The sequence below is a fragment of the Cervus canadensis genome, chromosome 21 (genome assembly GCF_019320065.1).
Source record: "Cervus canadensis isolate Bull #8, Minnesota chromosome 21, ASM1932006v1, whole genome shotgun sequence".
Classification (NCBI taxonomy): Eukaryota; Metazoa; Chordata; class Mammalia; order Artiodactyla; family Cervidae; genus Cervus; species Cervus canadensis.
In genome coordinates this window covers 14850630-14866293 of record NC_057406.1, presented here as the reverse complement: position 1 = coordinate 14866293, position 15664 = coordinate 14850630, and the positions used below count along the sequence as shown (strand labels likewise).

The 15664-nt window shown below is 49.5% G+C and overlaps 1 protein-coding gene across 2 annotated transcripts in view; it reads left to right on the top strand.

Annotated features, from left to right (window-relative positions):
- The window catches only part of ANO2 (anoctamin 2), a 335456-nt gene that overhangs the window by 259364 nt on the left and 60428 nt on the right, over positions 1 to 15664 (top strand). For both annotated transcript variants that reach the window (XM_043441194.1, XM_043441195.1), the window contains exons 15-16: positions 1609 to 1683; positions 9261 to 9456. In XM_043441194.1, coding sequence (XP_043297129.1) covers positions 1609 to 1683; positions 9261 to 9456 — 271 coding nt within the window. The remainder of the gene's footprint in view (positions 1 to 1608; positions 1684 to 9260; positions 9457 to 15664) is intronic.

Sequence of the window (15664 nt, the reverse complement as noted above, 5' to 3'; positions counted from 1 at the left end):
CCAGGCAAGAATACTGGAGTGGGTTGTCATTTCCTCCTCTAGGGGATCTTCCTGACACAGGGATCGAATCCGAGTCTCCTGCGTTGCAGGCAGATTCTTTACCGCTGGGCCACTGGGGGAGCCTACAGTACAAGCTTTCAAAGCCTAGATGGCACTGTTGCTAGAGTCAGATCAGGTGCGTTCTGAAATCTGGTGAGGAGGGGCGAGAGAAGCAGAGCGGGGCCTGGAACGCAGGCTTGTGGAGTTAGAGTCAGACAGGCTGCAGAAATGCAGGGGCCCTACCTTGCCAGCACCGAGGGCTTTGCCATTTCCACCGCATCCTCCCCAGTCTGGCTTCAGCTGGCCTTCGAGGCAACCTTGTAGTTGGCTGGGCACTGTATCCATTCTAATTGTAAAGAATGGCAGCTCGAAGAAATTCAGTTGTTACTCAGTCACTCAGTCGTGTCTGACTCTTCATGACCCCATGGACTGCAGCACACCATGTTTCCCTGTCCTTCATCATCTCCTGGAGTTTGCTCAAACTCATGTCCATCAAGTCGACGATGCCATCCAACCATCTTATCCTCTGTCGTCCCCTTCTCCTCCTGCCTTCAGTCTTTCCCAGCATCAGGTCTTTTCCAGTGAGTCAGCTCTTCCCATCAGGTGGCCAAAGTATTGGAGCTTCAGTGTCAGCATCAGTCCTTCCCATGAATATTCAGGGTTGACTTCCTTTAGGATTGACTGATCTGATCTCCTTGCTGTCCAAGGGACCCTGAAGAGTCTTCTCCAACACCACAGTTTGAAAGCATCAAATCCAGTGGCCAGGCTAAAATTATGTAGCAGTTAATTGGCAGAGGTGTTTAACCCCTTGTACCTGGTGGGCTTCACCCTACCAGGTGAGGGTCCTTAGGGGGAGGGGAAGACAGATGTGGCCAGGGATACGGAGGTCCCAAGAGAGCAAGGGGTGAACTGGATGGAGTCTGGTTCTCAGCCAGACTGACAGCAAGGCATCAGCTGAGCCTACACCCTGAGTTGTCTGCCTTTGTGACCAGGGGAGAACAGTTGATTTGGAGGGAACAGATGACAACATGTATAGGTTCTTTGAAGAACAAAAATTGTGGGTAATTTGCACACTTGGGATCTAAGGTCAGTGGCTAATGTCTGATATAAATGATGATCTATTCTAGGATGCTGCCCCGTGGTCATTTGTATCTGTCATTTGTCTCTCACTTTACTGCATTTGTGTGTTTCTCATTAAAATAAAACAAATAAAACCATCCCGTGCATGAGTCAGGATGGGGGTCATGACTGTGCCCATTTAGCAGATGAAGAAATGGAAACGTTAAGAGACACAGCAAAGTTCACACAACAGATAGAGTGGTTGAACTGAAACTTTAGCCCAGTGTGAGGTTGAAATCAAATATTGTCCTCTTTTCACCACAGATTTTCCAAAATCTAGAAATCACAGAATTAGGAGGGCTGTTGTCGATGTGGAGGGTAAGGCATCAGAGACCAAAAACATCTCTAAGTAGAGTGGTGAATGATATACACATTTATGGAAAACTGAGGGACATTTTATATCTGTTACTTACAACATCTGATGGTCACTGTTCTCCTGTTTCTCCCCAGGACGATGAAGATAAGCTGACCTGGAAAGATCGTTTCCCAGGTTACCTGATGAACTTTGCCTCCATCTTGTTCATGGTAATTTCCTGGTGGGAACACCTGGTTCTGCCGTGTGCGTGTGGGTCCTGCTGTGCGGATGCTGGGGGTGTTAGTCTGTGATGCTGTGGGGATGATGAGGGGCTAGTGAAGATGAACCCACGGTCCTCCTAGAGGGGCAGGAGATGGGGGTTCAGTCGCTGGTCCAGGAAGATCCCACCTGCCAGGAAGCCTGTGTACCACAACTATTGAGCCCGTGGTGCACAGAGCCCAGGAAGTGTGACCCTGCGCCTACGTGCTGCAGCTACCGAAACCCTCGTGCCTAGAGTCCCTGCTCCGCAACAGGAGAAGCCACTGCAATGGAAGGCCACACGCTGCAATGAAGAGTAGCCCCGGCTCGCCACGACCGGAGAAAAGCCTGCATAGCAACCAAGACCCAGCATGGGCAAAAATAAATAGATGAATAAAATTATTACAAAAGTATTCCAAGTTGGATAATAAATTATATAGCCCCCTACCAATTTGGTTTTTTAAAAAAATCTTTATTTTGCACTAACTTTTCTGCATTTCTTTTTCATTTTTTAAAAAAATCCAGTCTCCAGATGGGGCTTGGCATTACCCCAGAACAAGGTGTGGAATTTGAAATAAAGGGGTCAGGATGATGTTTGTAAAAGAGTGGCTTTTTTTTGGGTTACAGAGTTAGCCCAGGGCACCTATGGCAATGAACTTGCGTGTCCAGTGTCATTTCCTCCCCCACCCGTAGTGACTAAACCTTGGCAGAAGAAGCCAGGACCATGGCCATGAGGAAGCTTTTAGGGATGCCAGTCTGTCATCCATTGAGGATATTTTTCATGGAGTGATGAGAGCCAAGAAAAGCCCAGTGTGGTGGTGTTCATCTTCCTCACCCGTGGAAGAGGCCCGGGTGGACAAAGATGAATTTTCTCTTTCTTCTCCAGCCCAGAGGGTTGAGCTAATGTTCCTTTCCTTTTTGAATGAATACTCTTTTTGTGTCTTTTTTCTATGGGAGGATTATCAGAGGCAATTCCCTCCCTTTAGAGCAGGGTGCCTAAGCTTTCCTCCTACACCCAATATAACCATTGACTCATGTTTGTATATCAGAGACCAGTCATCAGAAACCCTCCTCCATCACTTGGATTATCACAGTGGCCTCCTAACTCAGCTCCCTGCTGTTATTCTGGCCCCAACAGATCATCAGCCTGCTGATCTTTTCCAAATCTAGGTCACATCACATTACTCCTCTGCTCAAAACTCTCTAAAGGCATCACATCTTGAGGCCAGAATCTTAGTTCTTTGTTCACAGATGCTGAACAGAAATTTAGTCACTCAGTTGTGTCTGACTCCTTGCGACCCCATGGACTGCAGCACGCCAGGCTTCCCTGTTCTTCACTATCTCCCGGAGTTTACCCAAACTCATATCCATTGAGTTGGTGATGCCATCCAACCATCTCAACCTCTGTCATCCCCTTCTCCTCCTGCTTTCAATCTTTCCCAGCATCAGGGTCTTTTCTAATGAGTCAGTTCTTCACATCAGGTGGCCTAAGTATTGGAACTTCAGCTTCAGCATCTGTCCTTCCAAGAAGGAAGAAAGTGGCTTTATTTCTTTGCCAGGCAAAGAGGGAGCACGGTAATCTTGCACCTCAAGAACTGTGCCCCCTTCCCTGGGGAGTAGGGAGAGGTCTTATGGTCAGGACTATGGTCAGGGGTATGTGGTAAGGATCAAGGTCGTGACAGTTTTGCATTCTTCTTTCTTCTGCAAAGTTTCAAAACAGCCACAACACTGGGTCTGGTTGGATCCAAGGGTGGTGATGCTGACAATTTAGGGAGTGTGCAGGGTCTCAATGTGCCTGCTCAGTCGCTTCAGTCATGTCTACTCTTTGCGACCCCATGGACTGTAGCCTGCCAATCTCCTGTGTCCATGGGATTCTCCAAGCAAGAATACTCGAGTGGGTTGCCACAGCCTCCTTTAGAGGATTTTCCCAACTCAGGGATCGAACCCATGTCTTTTTTGTCTCCTGCATTGGCAAGTGGGTTCTTTACCACTAGCACCACCTGGGAAGCAGGGTCTCAGGTGTCTTCTAATCTTGGTAAGTTTCTCTGGTCCCTTTAGCCTTGTCCCAGGTGGCTTTGTGACTGCTCCTCCATTGATTAGTGACTGTTCAGATCTGCACATTGGAACTCAGGGAAAGTCATGGAGGTTGAATGAAGGCTATTTCACAGAAAGGCTTTGTGCCCAGGAGCCCCACAGATCCTGCTCGGCATCAACCTCACGAGGCATAGAAGGTGACATTCTTAACACTAGGACAGACCTTCGTTCTCCCCAACACCCATCTTCCTCCCCAACTCTCTCCCTCACTCATTGCTAAAGCCACCCTCTGCCAGCACCCCCTGACCCCTGGCCCTGCGATGTCCTCCATTAGGTCCTTGCTGAAATGTCACCTGCTCATCTATGCCTTTCCTGAAAGTGAAAAGAAAGTGTTAGTCACTCAGTCATGTCTGAGTCTTTGCAACCCCAAGGACTGTAGCCCACCAGGCTCCTCTGTCCATGGGATTTCCCAGGCAAGAATACTGGAGTGGGTAGCCATTCCCTTCTCCAAGGGGAGCATCCTTATTGTATGGGTGCTGTGGTCTTCTCAACTTCCATTCAGAATGCAAGTCGTGGAGGGTCAGGACCAGATTGACTGTCCCCACTGTGTCTCTCATCATGTGAAATTAAGACTCTGGGTTCCATAGCATGGCTTCTACTGCGTTTTGGCTGTGTCCAGATGTAAGATTATGGAATTCAAACACAAGAGCCACAAGAATGTACTGTGCAACTTGGGGAACACAGCCAATATTTTGTAATAACCATAAATGGAAAGTAATGTTTAAACATTGTATTAAAGAGGCTTCCCTGGTGGCCCAGCGGTTAGGGCTCTGAGCATCCACTGCAGGGAGCAAAGGTTTGATCCCTGGTCAGGGAACTAAGATCTTGCATGCTGTGAGATCTGGTAAAAAAAAAATGTATTTAAAAAACCCACCAAGAGACCCAGAGGCCATGATAGGTGGCCACATGCAGGAGGGGGAAACTGCCAGAGCTGAGGGTGAGCAAATGTTTACCAAACAGGTTCCAGCAGGAGGCACCTCTCTGTAGTTGCACAAGGCACAGAAAGAAGTACATGATCAATCTCCACTTTTGGTCCAGTTGGGGGACCTGATCACAAACATGAAATACACCTCACACAGTGCAGTAAGTGATCAGAAAATACTCGTTTAATTTAATAGACAAAATTAATAATGCAGCCAAAGTGATGAGAAGAGTGCTGGATTTGGTGCCAAAAGTCCTGGGTTGGTCTTGGAACCATAGAGCAGAATTTAGATCCTGGATGAAACTAAATTTCATCTACCAAAGGTGTAGCATGTGTGGTTATTATAAGGAATCACGCTAAAGTAGCTGTGGCTGAAATAATGAAATCAGAAGGGTACACATGGATTAGCTGGTTTTTTTAATACTGATATTTTATGAATATGTAATATATCCAATTAATTTAGTTATTATAAGCATTAGCTTAAAGTTTAATAATATTTTACCTCAATCAAGTGATATCTAGTGAGAGGCATTTTCTTCAAAATGACCATGGGAAATGTGGGTAGAATCAGTGGGTAGATAAAGTCACCATTTGTTGGCCTTTGTCTTATTTGATAGAATATTACTGAAATATTATTCTGTAATTTTTGATTATTCATTATGACATGTTTAAAGCAATTAATGTGAGCTACTTTGTTTTCTTGATAATTAGATGTAGTGATTAGAACATGTTTTATGTTACACTGGAGTTTCTTAAACTTTTTATTTTATATTGGAGTATTTTTGTATTTCCTCTTCTTTGGGATGGTTTTGGTCACTGTGTCCTGTGTAGTGTTATGAACCTCCATCCATAGTTCTTCAGGCATTCTATCAGATCTAATCTCTTGAATCTATTTGTCACCTCCCCTGTATGATAGTAAGGGATTTGCTTTAGCACATATGTGAATGATCTAGTGGTTTTCCCTACTTTCTTCAATTTAATTTTGCAATAGGAGCTCATAATCTGAGCCACAGTCAGCTCCAGGTCTTGTGTTTACTGACTGTATAGAGCTTCTCCATCTTTGGTTGCAAAGAACATAATCAATGTGATTTCGGTATTGATCATCTGGTGATGTCTATGTGTAGGATCATCTCTTGGTTTGTTGGAAAAGGGTGTTTGCTATGACCAGGGTGTTCTCTTGACAAAACTCTGTTAGCCTTTGCCTTGCTTCACTTTGTACTCCAAGGCCAACCTTGCTTGTTATTCTGGGTATCTCTTGACTTCCTACTTTTGCATTCCAATCGTCTATGATGAGAATCACATCTTTTTTTGGTATTAGTTCTAGATCTTGTAGGTCTTCATAGAATTGTTCAGCTTCTTTGAAGTGGTTGAGGCATAGACTTGGGTTACTGTGATGTTAAATAGTTTGCCTTGGAAATGAACAGAGATCCTTCTGCTGTTTCCAAGTGCTGCATTTTGTACTCTTTTTGTTGACTATGAGTATAGCTGATGAACAATGTTGTGCTAGTTTCAGTTGGACAGCAAAGGGACTCAGCCATACGTGTACATGTATCCGTTCTCCCTCTATGGATCAACTGTTGATGATGATGATGATGGCCTTGCCATGCATTTTGCAGACTCGGACCAGTCCCATTGCTGCTTCTTGGTCCTCATTTTCCTTGTCTGTGAGATCAAAGGCTGGCTGTGAATGATCCCTAAAGGCTGATATTCCTTAGTTTCTACTGTGATCTACGAGCTGGGTTTGTAGTATGTGCCTTGTGAGCTTGAGCAAGTCACTTCCTACACCTGTTTCCTCACCTGCAAATTGGTCCTGGGCTGGGGTCGGTGCTCTCCAAGCTCTTCCCACTTGAAAACTGTGACTCTTGAGGTGTTTGTGGGAGACACCTAAGAAGAGGTTCAGAAGAGTGGGATGGAAAATCGAGACCAGGGAAGTTGGGGTGCAGAGGCATAGCATCCAGGGGCTTGGGAGGGGCATGGAGGTGGAGCCAGGAAGAAAGGAGGATGGGGAAAAGGGGTGTCCTGAGTGAGTGGAGCAGGGCCTCTAGAAGAAGAGGAATCTCGTTAAGAAGTGAGGATTCTGAGCCGGTAGGTCTAGATTCATGCTTGTGACTTGCCTGTTTTCAAGCTCCCAGGTGAGACAGCGGGGTCCAAACCACTCTTTGAGTGACCAGGAAGCATGCTCTGTCCTCAGCTTGGTGGCAGGGGGCCTCTTAAAGAAGGAGGGAGAAGCTGATCTGCTCCCCATCCCCAGGACCACAAAGCAGGGGAGGTTTTTCCATGGTTGTTCCCCCCCCATCCTCCCCGCACACCTAGCCCCAGGTGCTCACGCACAGCCACACACACATACACACACACACACACACACTCACTCTTCGATGCCCTGGCCTCTCCACTTTGCTGCATCAATGCTTCCATCACTGACTGGCCTTCACTGCAAAAGCGATTCTGAGGGAAAAGAATCTCACACCACGTTTTCCAGGCCCTTGCTGTCTGGCGGTGATGATCCCGGAGGAGAGGGAGGTGGGGTGTCTCTGTTGTTGGTGGGCGGTGATGTCGTGGCCAGGTTTCCCCACGTCCCTGGTCCTGGGGGCTGAGGTTCTGCTCCCCGCCCCCACCCCGTCAGAGGAAGGGCTTCCCACCGAGTGTTTTTCTCATCTAACCTCTCCTCCACCATCACACACACACACACACAGAGCCTCCCTCTCCCCAGGGCCGCTGCCATCCTGCCTTCCTTATGGAAGGGCCCCTTTTTCTCACCATCGTCCACAGACACATGTTTGTAAAGCACAGGAGGATGCGCAGTACACGGCTGAGGCTGCCACCGGCACCCCCGGCGGCCCGGGACTTCCACACGTGGCCACATCTGCAACCCATTCCCCAGCGCAGCCCACCCAGGTGTCATTCACGGGCTGCAGGGGCCAGAGGCTCCGCCCCTTCCTCTCCCCTCACCCCCGCCATCCCCTACCCCCTTCCTCCCTGGTTTCCAGGGAGGGGATACCGCAGTCTGGGGCAGTGTGTTTTCTCACAGGAACCTTTCACCTGGCCCGTTCTCTCCCCATGTTTTCCATTTTATCCTTCCCAGCCAGCACCCATCCCTCCTTCCCAATTCAGAGGGGATGTGACTTGAACCGCCTCCTTTTGCAGAAAGAATTCAAGAAAGAAGACTCCACTTGATGGAAAGGAATTAGAGAATTGACTTGAGGAAGTTGCACACCTAGCCAATCCCCTCCACCTCCTGCCCCTCACATCCTTGTGCTTCAGGGAAACGGCCCTTCTTTGACTGTGATGGGAGGGGCGAGGGAGTCTCATTGTTCTTAGGTTCTGGAAAAAGGAAATGGGACTGGCCCTCCAGGCATTTTAAATCTCCTTTTTCCACAAACTCTTCCCTAGCTCCTCTGCTGTCAGTTGTGTTCACAACTACACTGTTCCTTTGATACAACTCCATCACTAATTATTATTTACTATTTACTATGGTTGAACTTACCCCCATAGTAGAGTGCAAGCTCCCTAATGAAAGGAATCAGAACACCTGTGTCCTACACCATGCATTCACTGTTTGTCTTCATTTCTTTTCTTTTTTTACATTTTTATAGATTAGCTTTTATTTATAAGACTTCTCAGTGATAAAGAATCTGCCTGCCAAACAGGAGATGTGGGTTTGATCCCTGGGTTGGGAAGATCCCCTGGAGAAGGAAATAACAACCCACTCTAGTATTGAAGAAGTGAAGTGAAAGTCTCTCAGTCGTGTTTGACTCTTTGTAACACCATGGATAAACAGTCCATGGAATTCTCCAGGCCAGAATACTGGAGTGGGTAGCCTTTTCCTTCTCCAGGGGATCTTCCCAACCCAGGGATCTAACCCAGATCTCCCGCATTGCAGGTGGATTCTTTACCAGCTGAGACACAAGGGAAGCCCACGAATACTGGAGTGAGTAGCCTATCCCTTCTCCAGTGGCTCTTCCCGACCCAGGAATTGAACCGGGGTCTCCTGAATTGCAGGCGGGTTCTTTACCAACTGAGCTATCAGGGACTCCCTACTCTGGTATTAATGCCTGGGAAATCCCTCGGACAGAGGAGCCTGGCGTGCCTCAGTCCATGGGGTCACAAGGAGTTGGACGTGACTTAGCAACTAAACAACAAACAGGTTTTACAATTTCTCGTAATTGAATGAAAAAATTTTAAATTCTATGATGCTTTACAATTTCCAGAAGTTTCACACACATGATTTAATAGAATTCCATAATTATTCTTTTCCCCACCCATATTGCCCTGCCCCCCACTGACTGGTAACCTTACTCTGTGTGTGTCTATGTGTATGTGTGTGTGTGTGTATTATAGGCCATTTCGAATCTAATAAAAGGGAGAGACACTCTCTCCTGGAAAATGCCCCCGTGTAGGAATTTGCATGAGTTTCTGGGGTTGGCAGTGCCTTGTTGTCCCCCAAGTTAATACTGCCCATCACGGCACAGGGTCTAGCTGTAGTTAGGCAGCAGCCGTCCACTGACCTGTGACTCTCCCTGTCTTCCCTAACAGATCGCCTTGACTTTCTCCATTGTCTTTGGGGTCATTGTCTATCGCATCACTACTGCCGCTGCTCTGTCTCTCAACAAGGCCACACGCTCCAACGTCCGGGTGACGGTGACGGCCACGGCGGTCATCATCAACCTGGTGGTCATTCTCATTCTGGATGAGATCTACGGCGCCGTGGCCAAGTGGCTCACCAAAATCGGTATGGAGTTGCCACCTCCCATGCTCCCCTTGAGCCGCATAGGGTGTGGTCAGTTCAGTGTGTGCAAGGTTTCTGGTCGCAGTGACCCAGCATAAAACAAAGGAAGTCCAGAGCACTTGAAGTGGAGAAAGGAGAAGGATCAAGGTGTGTCCTTGGAGGGTCTCTGCCCAGGCAGGAATCTTTCCTGGAACATTCTCGATCAGTAGTCCTCTGGCCCAAGTTGATGGCCTCTTTATCGCCCAAGAGCAGTCATGGGGTCTGTTCTTTCTGCTTCCCTGGTGGTTCAGTGGTAAAGAACCCACCTGCCAGTGCAGGAGATGTGGGTTCCATCCCTGTGTCGGGAAGAGCCCCTGGAGAAGGAAATGACAACCTACTCCAGTATTCTTGCCTGGGATAATCCCATGGACAGAGGAGCCTGGCAGGTTACAGTCCATGGGGTCACAAAGAGATAGACACAACTTAGCCACTGAGCATGCTATTCTTTTTAGCCTAAGTTAGAAGCAAAAGGGCTTCAATACTTCCTGCTTAAAAAAAAAAAAAACAAAAAAACAAGAGTTCTCATTCTCCTTATTTTCCCAGCAACATTTACAAAGTTGGGAAAGTCTCTTGATACTTGAGCCCAAGAGAGTCTTATCTGCCCCCATACTGTCAGAGGCCCCCACAAATCCATGCATTCCCCAGGCTCTGAGCAGACTTCAAAGAGGTGTATCGGGCTTCCCAAGCTCCCAGCCAGTGAGAAAAATGCAGTGGCCTCAGCTTTCAGACGTGTCATTCGAGCCATAAGCTGCTATTGCTTGAGCACCACTTTCCGGCACTTATGCTTCTTAGATGGGACGGGGCAGGGAGGGCACCGCAGGGAGCTGAGACCCTCTCCTCACTGTCTTTATCCTGGGTGGCCTGGAGGCATCTCTTTCCCTCTCTGAGTCCAGGGACCAGTGGTCTCAGCCTCTCAGTAACCTCAGGGGAGTGAAATTCATGAAGGGATGTTTTTAACGTGCTATCAAGTTGTAAATGGACACTTGACCGGATAAACCCCCTCTTCAAGGGAGCCTTTCCTGGGGCGCAGAGAATTCCAGAAAGGTTTCACTAATGGCAGTGACTCTTTCAGTGCCTTCTCTGGTGTGGCCACTTCTCCTGGTGGGCAGTGAATTTGGTTTCTGTGTGGAATGTAGGCAATTTACCGTCTGGCCGTTCTGCTGTCTTTGGGCATGTGTGTGTTTATATAGAAGTGTTATCTGGGTTCCTTCATATGTTTCTTAAGAAAAGTGGGCAGAGAATTCCACTTCAATGTGTTTGTCAGTGATTCCATAGAAGCACTTAGGATGAGTCTTCCATGCCCCTGGGGGCTCAGGGGAGGCTCCACGTGGGAGCATCCAGTTGGAGAGCTTGGAGATCAGTGGACGTGGACCTTAGACAGGCATGTGCGGAGGGAGGAGAGGAAGGTCCTTGGCAGAGGAATCAGGATAAGAAATCTGGCAAGGAAGGGGAGATTCGACAGGAAGTAGCACATGGGCTGGGCTTGTACGATGGGTAGAATTGGGGGACTTAAATGTGAGAGAGTTGAGGGGGCAAAGCTCACCAGATGGAAGAGAACAGGAGGTGTGTCCAGGACGCTAAGGGGAGCCCATGTGGTGGTGCTCCAGGTCCTGGCTTGTCCAGGGCACAGCATGGTGGGACACCAGGCCTGGAGAGTTGGCTGAGCCCAGATATTTTGGTGGAGGACTTTGGATGTCAAATTGAGAACTCTACTGATGATGGAAAAGTATTTGCTCAAGTTCAAGGCGGGGTGGAGGTGCTGTGGTAAAGAACCTGCCTGCCAATGTGGGAGACCTTGGGTTGGATCCCTGGGGTGGAAGATCCCCTGGAGTAAGAAATGGCAACTCACTCCAGTATTCTTGCCTGGGATGTTACATGGACAGAGGAGCCTGGTGGGCTACAGTTCATGGGGTTGCAAAGAGCTAGACACAATTGAGCATACACACAAGGGGCATCCAGTAAAAAGTACCATCCTCCTGGCCTGATTACTGAACCTGCTGAGAAATAAGGTGAAGGCAGATGTAGACAAAAGCCAAGTTTCAACTTTAAAGCTGAAAAAGGCTACACGGGAGAAAGCAGCTTCGCAAGAGAACTAAACCGGCTTCCTATTCCAGGTTCCAGACAGAGTGGCGTCCCCTGGCAGGCAGCAGTGGGTGGGGAGGCCCTGCAGGTGTTAGGACATGGCAGGGGTGGGCACAGAACAGCTTCTGCCTCCTGCAGGCTCTTTGCTTCCCCCTAAAGGGCAGAGCAGAGGGGCAGGCGAGGGTTGCCATGTCACCCTCCACTCCAACCATCCGAGAGGAGAAGGAAGGAGTGAAGCAGAGAGACAAGGCAGGGACTTAGCTAATCACACTCCCCTCAAGTGGGGAAATGCTGGGAGTGTCCCCCTGTATGCTCCACTCATGGGAATTCTGTCCCGTCCCCTCTGCCATCATCCCCATCTTTCCCAGTATTAGACCAGTGCCTGAGTGCAAAGTGGCTTCAGTCGACTGTTTGTGACCCAATGGACTGGAGCCCGCCAGGCTCCTCTGTCCTTGGGACTCTCCAGGCAAGAATACTGCAGTGAGTTTCCATTTCCTTCTCCAGGGGATCTTCCCGACCCAGGAATTGAACCCACGTCTCTTACGTCTCCCACATTGGCAGGCGGGTTCTTCACCACTAGTGCCACCTGGGAAGCCTGTATTAGACCAGATGAGGCTGTGTTGTAGAATCTCAGTTGCACACTACAAGGGTGTGTATTGGTTCTCGCTCACGCAGCATGGCAGGGCAGGGTCTCTGCTTTACAGAGTCACCGGGGACCCAGACTGACGGAGGCCATGTGGGCACGTGTTAGGGACAGAGAGTGCTGGAGGGTCACGTGGAGGCTGTCACAGCGGTGGACAGTTCATCACCTCTGCCCACAGCATGCTGGTTAGAAGCGGCCTGATCAGGAAGAGGCTGGAAACGTGTGGAAGCTCGTGGACATTCCATGACCAAGAAAGGTCTCTGTGACTCACTCCAGCCAGGCCACACAGCCCTGGAGAGCTGCCCGTCCGCCTGACATCTCAGTTCTCTCCTCCCCAACTGGCTCCCTGGTAGATCTTGGCCCATGCTTGTTGGTGCATTTACGGGTGAAATACATCTCTCTTTACACTCATGCACTCAGATTGTTTTTTTTTTTTTTTCCCCAAGGAATACCATCAGGCAAGGCATTCTGTAGGCCACAGGAGAGGCTAAAGCGAACTTTTATGCATTCGTGGTTTCAACCCTGCCTGCTCACCAAAGGATTTGAGGAAATGTGAAAATGAACCGGGGAAGGACTTCCCTGGTGGTCCAGTGGCTAAGACTCCACCCTCCCAATGCAGGGGGTCTGGGTTAGACCCCTGGTCAGGGAACTAGATCCCCCATGCTGCATCTAAGATCCTGCATGTCACACCTTAGGGTGCCATGTGTCCCATCTAAGAACTGGTGCCACCAAATTAAAAAGAGAGAGAGAGGGATGAACCTCTCTCTTGCAGAGTTGCCATGATGGAGGGGTGACTGGAAGATGTGTCAAAGAGATCCAAAGACTAGAATTGTTTTTACTGGCAGAGTCCACACACTAATGAGACAGTCACACACAGCAGGGTGTGACCAGCCGACCTGCCGGCAGAGGTGTGGTTTCAGAGGCCCCAGGCCTGCAAGGAACATGAAACTGAGGATAAGGTGCCTGATGGAATGAGGGTCCTGCCAAGCACAAGGGCTCCCTTTGCCTTCTCACGCCGGGTTTAATGCCCGTCTGGCATCCTGCCCCTGATCTCCTGGTGCGTGAGGAGGTGGTGACCATGTGCTTTGCTCACCAGGTGTAAACAGCTGGGGTAAACAACCCCAAGAGTTCCTGAGTGTTTCTTGCAAAGCTGGGCGATGAAAGACCCATTCCCTGGGAGGTCCCCGGACAGGCCCCGGTCTAGGCCTAGCTGAGGTCCATCTTGCCACAAATATTTATAACAAAAGACAGAATTTGTTAACTACCTTGAGTGTGATGGATGGACTCCGCAGTGATAGATAAAGACAGAGATTGTCTACCTGGTGACCAGAACAACAGTAGTCGTGGGTTCAGGCGCAAGACACACCATCACCTGGAGGCAACAAGGTCTTGGTGGTTGAAGGACTGAGCAGAAGCCCATGGTGGTGGCAGGGGGGCGGGCAGGCGGGGTTGCTAGGGAAACAGAGATGCTTTGAGACCTTGTTGGCCAAGGCACACTGTGCTAAGTGTGTGGCCTGGTTCAGCAAGCATCAATCCCTGACGTTTGTGAGTCTCAGTGAACAGGTAAGACAAGGACTGTCTTAGTTCCCAGTGATGTGTTCTTTCCTGGAGGGGTCACAGGGTGTCATGGGGAGAGGATCCAGTTCCTGGAGGAGGGAGGAAGCAAGAACGGGGCAGGACCACCCAGGCCAAGAGGAGGGGGCTTGGCTTCTTGGGAGGCCAGGGTCTGAGGCAAGACCCTAGGGTCAGCAGGAAGATCAGCTCAAGGCAAGCGTCTGTCTTAGTTTGTTCTGGCTGCTATAACAAAATACCGTGGACCGGGTGGTTGGCAAACAACAGAAGCTCATGCCTCAGGGTTCTGGAGCCCAGGATGAGGGCACCAGTGTGGACGGCTCCTGGTGAAGGGCCTCTTCTGGGCTGCTGATGGCTATCTCCTCGCTGTGTCCTCAAGGGGTGGAAGGGGCTGGGAGTGCTGCAGGGTCTTTTATAAGGGCGCTCATCCCATTATTTGGTGGCTCAGCGGTAAAGAATCTGCCTGCAATGCAGGGGATGCAGGTTCGATCCCTGGGTCAGGAAGATCTCCTGGAGGAGGGTATGGCAACCAACCCCAGTATCCTTGCCTGGAGAATCCCATGGACATAGCGGCCTGGTGGGCTACAGTCTCTGGGGTTGCAAAGAGTTGGACATGACTGAGCAATTAATGCTTCCAGTTTCACAATCCCATTCCTGAGGGCTCCACCGTCATGACCTAAGCACCTCCCAGAGTCCCCACCCCCTCATACCATCACCTCTGGGGGGTTAGGGTTTCAACTTGTGAATTTAGGGGAACACAGACATTCAGACCATGGCAACTTCCTCCGTGGGTCAGGGCATGGGGTGCACTGTGCCCTTGATGGCGAGCTTCTGAGCTTGCGTGTTGTGGAGCAGGATGTCCACGGTCTCGTCGTGACCCACGTGGGCCTGGATCTGGCTTAGCCTGGAAGGGGCCCCCGTTCATCCTGTAGCTGTAGGGATGACCTCTAGCTCCAGGCTGAGTGAGGAGGGCAGGGCTGACACCAGGCTTCATGGCTGAATGATCCAGCTGCCATCTGCTTGTCGTCGTCAACATGGTTCCCTAAGTCCAGCTCCTCCAGCTCCTTCTCCTCCGTCTCCTCCCCCCTCTCCTCCTCCACTTCTCCCTTCCAAAACTCTGCCTAGTTCTGGATTGTGTGTGGGGCTACAGATTCCTCCTTACACTTCACCAAGCCTCTCCTAGTTACAGGGTCACTAGTCACTGTGTATACCTGACACACAATTATTGTATCAGATCAAAGCCTCCAGTTCTTAGGAAGAGGCTGCATTTGTGACTTTGTTTAAATAGCACTATAGCACTAGTACCCTGCTCCTGAGCATCGCTGCCCTGGGGGCAGGGAAGTGACGGAAGGAGGAGAGGGGAAGAAAGGACTTAATTTTCTGACACCGGTCGTGTTCCTGGCAGGCATTTTGCATACAGTGTTTCATCCAGTTTTCACAATAGCACTTGGTCTTTTCTTTTATTTTACTTATGAGGAGTCTGAAGAGGTTTAGAAACTTCACCAATGCCCATGGTTAGTAGTGGCATGTGTGTGTAGACACACACACACACACACACACACATACACACACACACACCCCTGCCGAGTTCTGCTTTAAGCACGTCATGTACCTTAGTATATTAAATCCTCAGAACAGCCCTGAGTACACGGTGGTCTTGACCCTCCCACAGGCCCAGGGGCCTCTGACTGAGCAGTGAGGCTTCTGTGTCCTGGCTGAGACCACAGCAGTCCACTGTCCAGTAATACGTAGCTGTCCTTTTGCCTCAGGGAATTCTAAAAGTGCAGGGAAAGGAGAATAAAACACACCAGAGGTTCCAGAAGAGTTTAAAATCAATGCACCCACCCATGAGGATGGCGGGTTGCAAGGCATGGT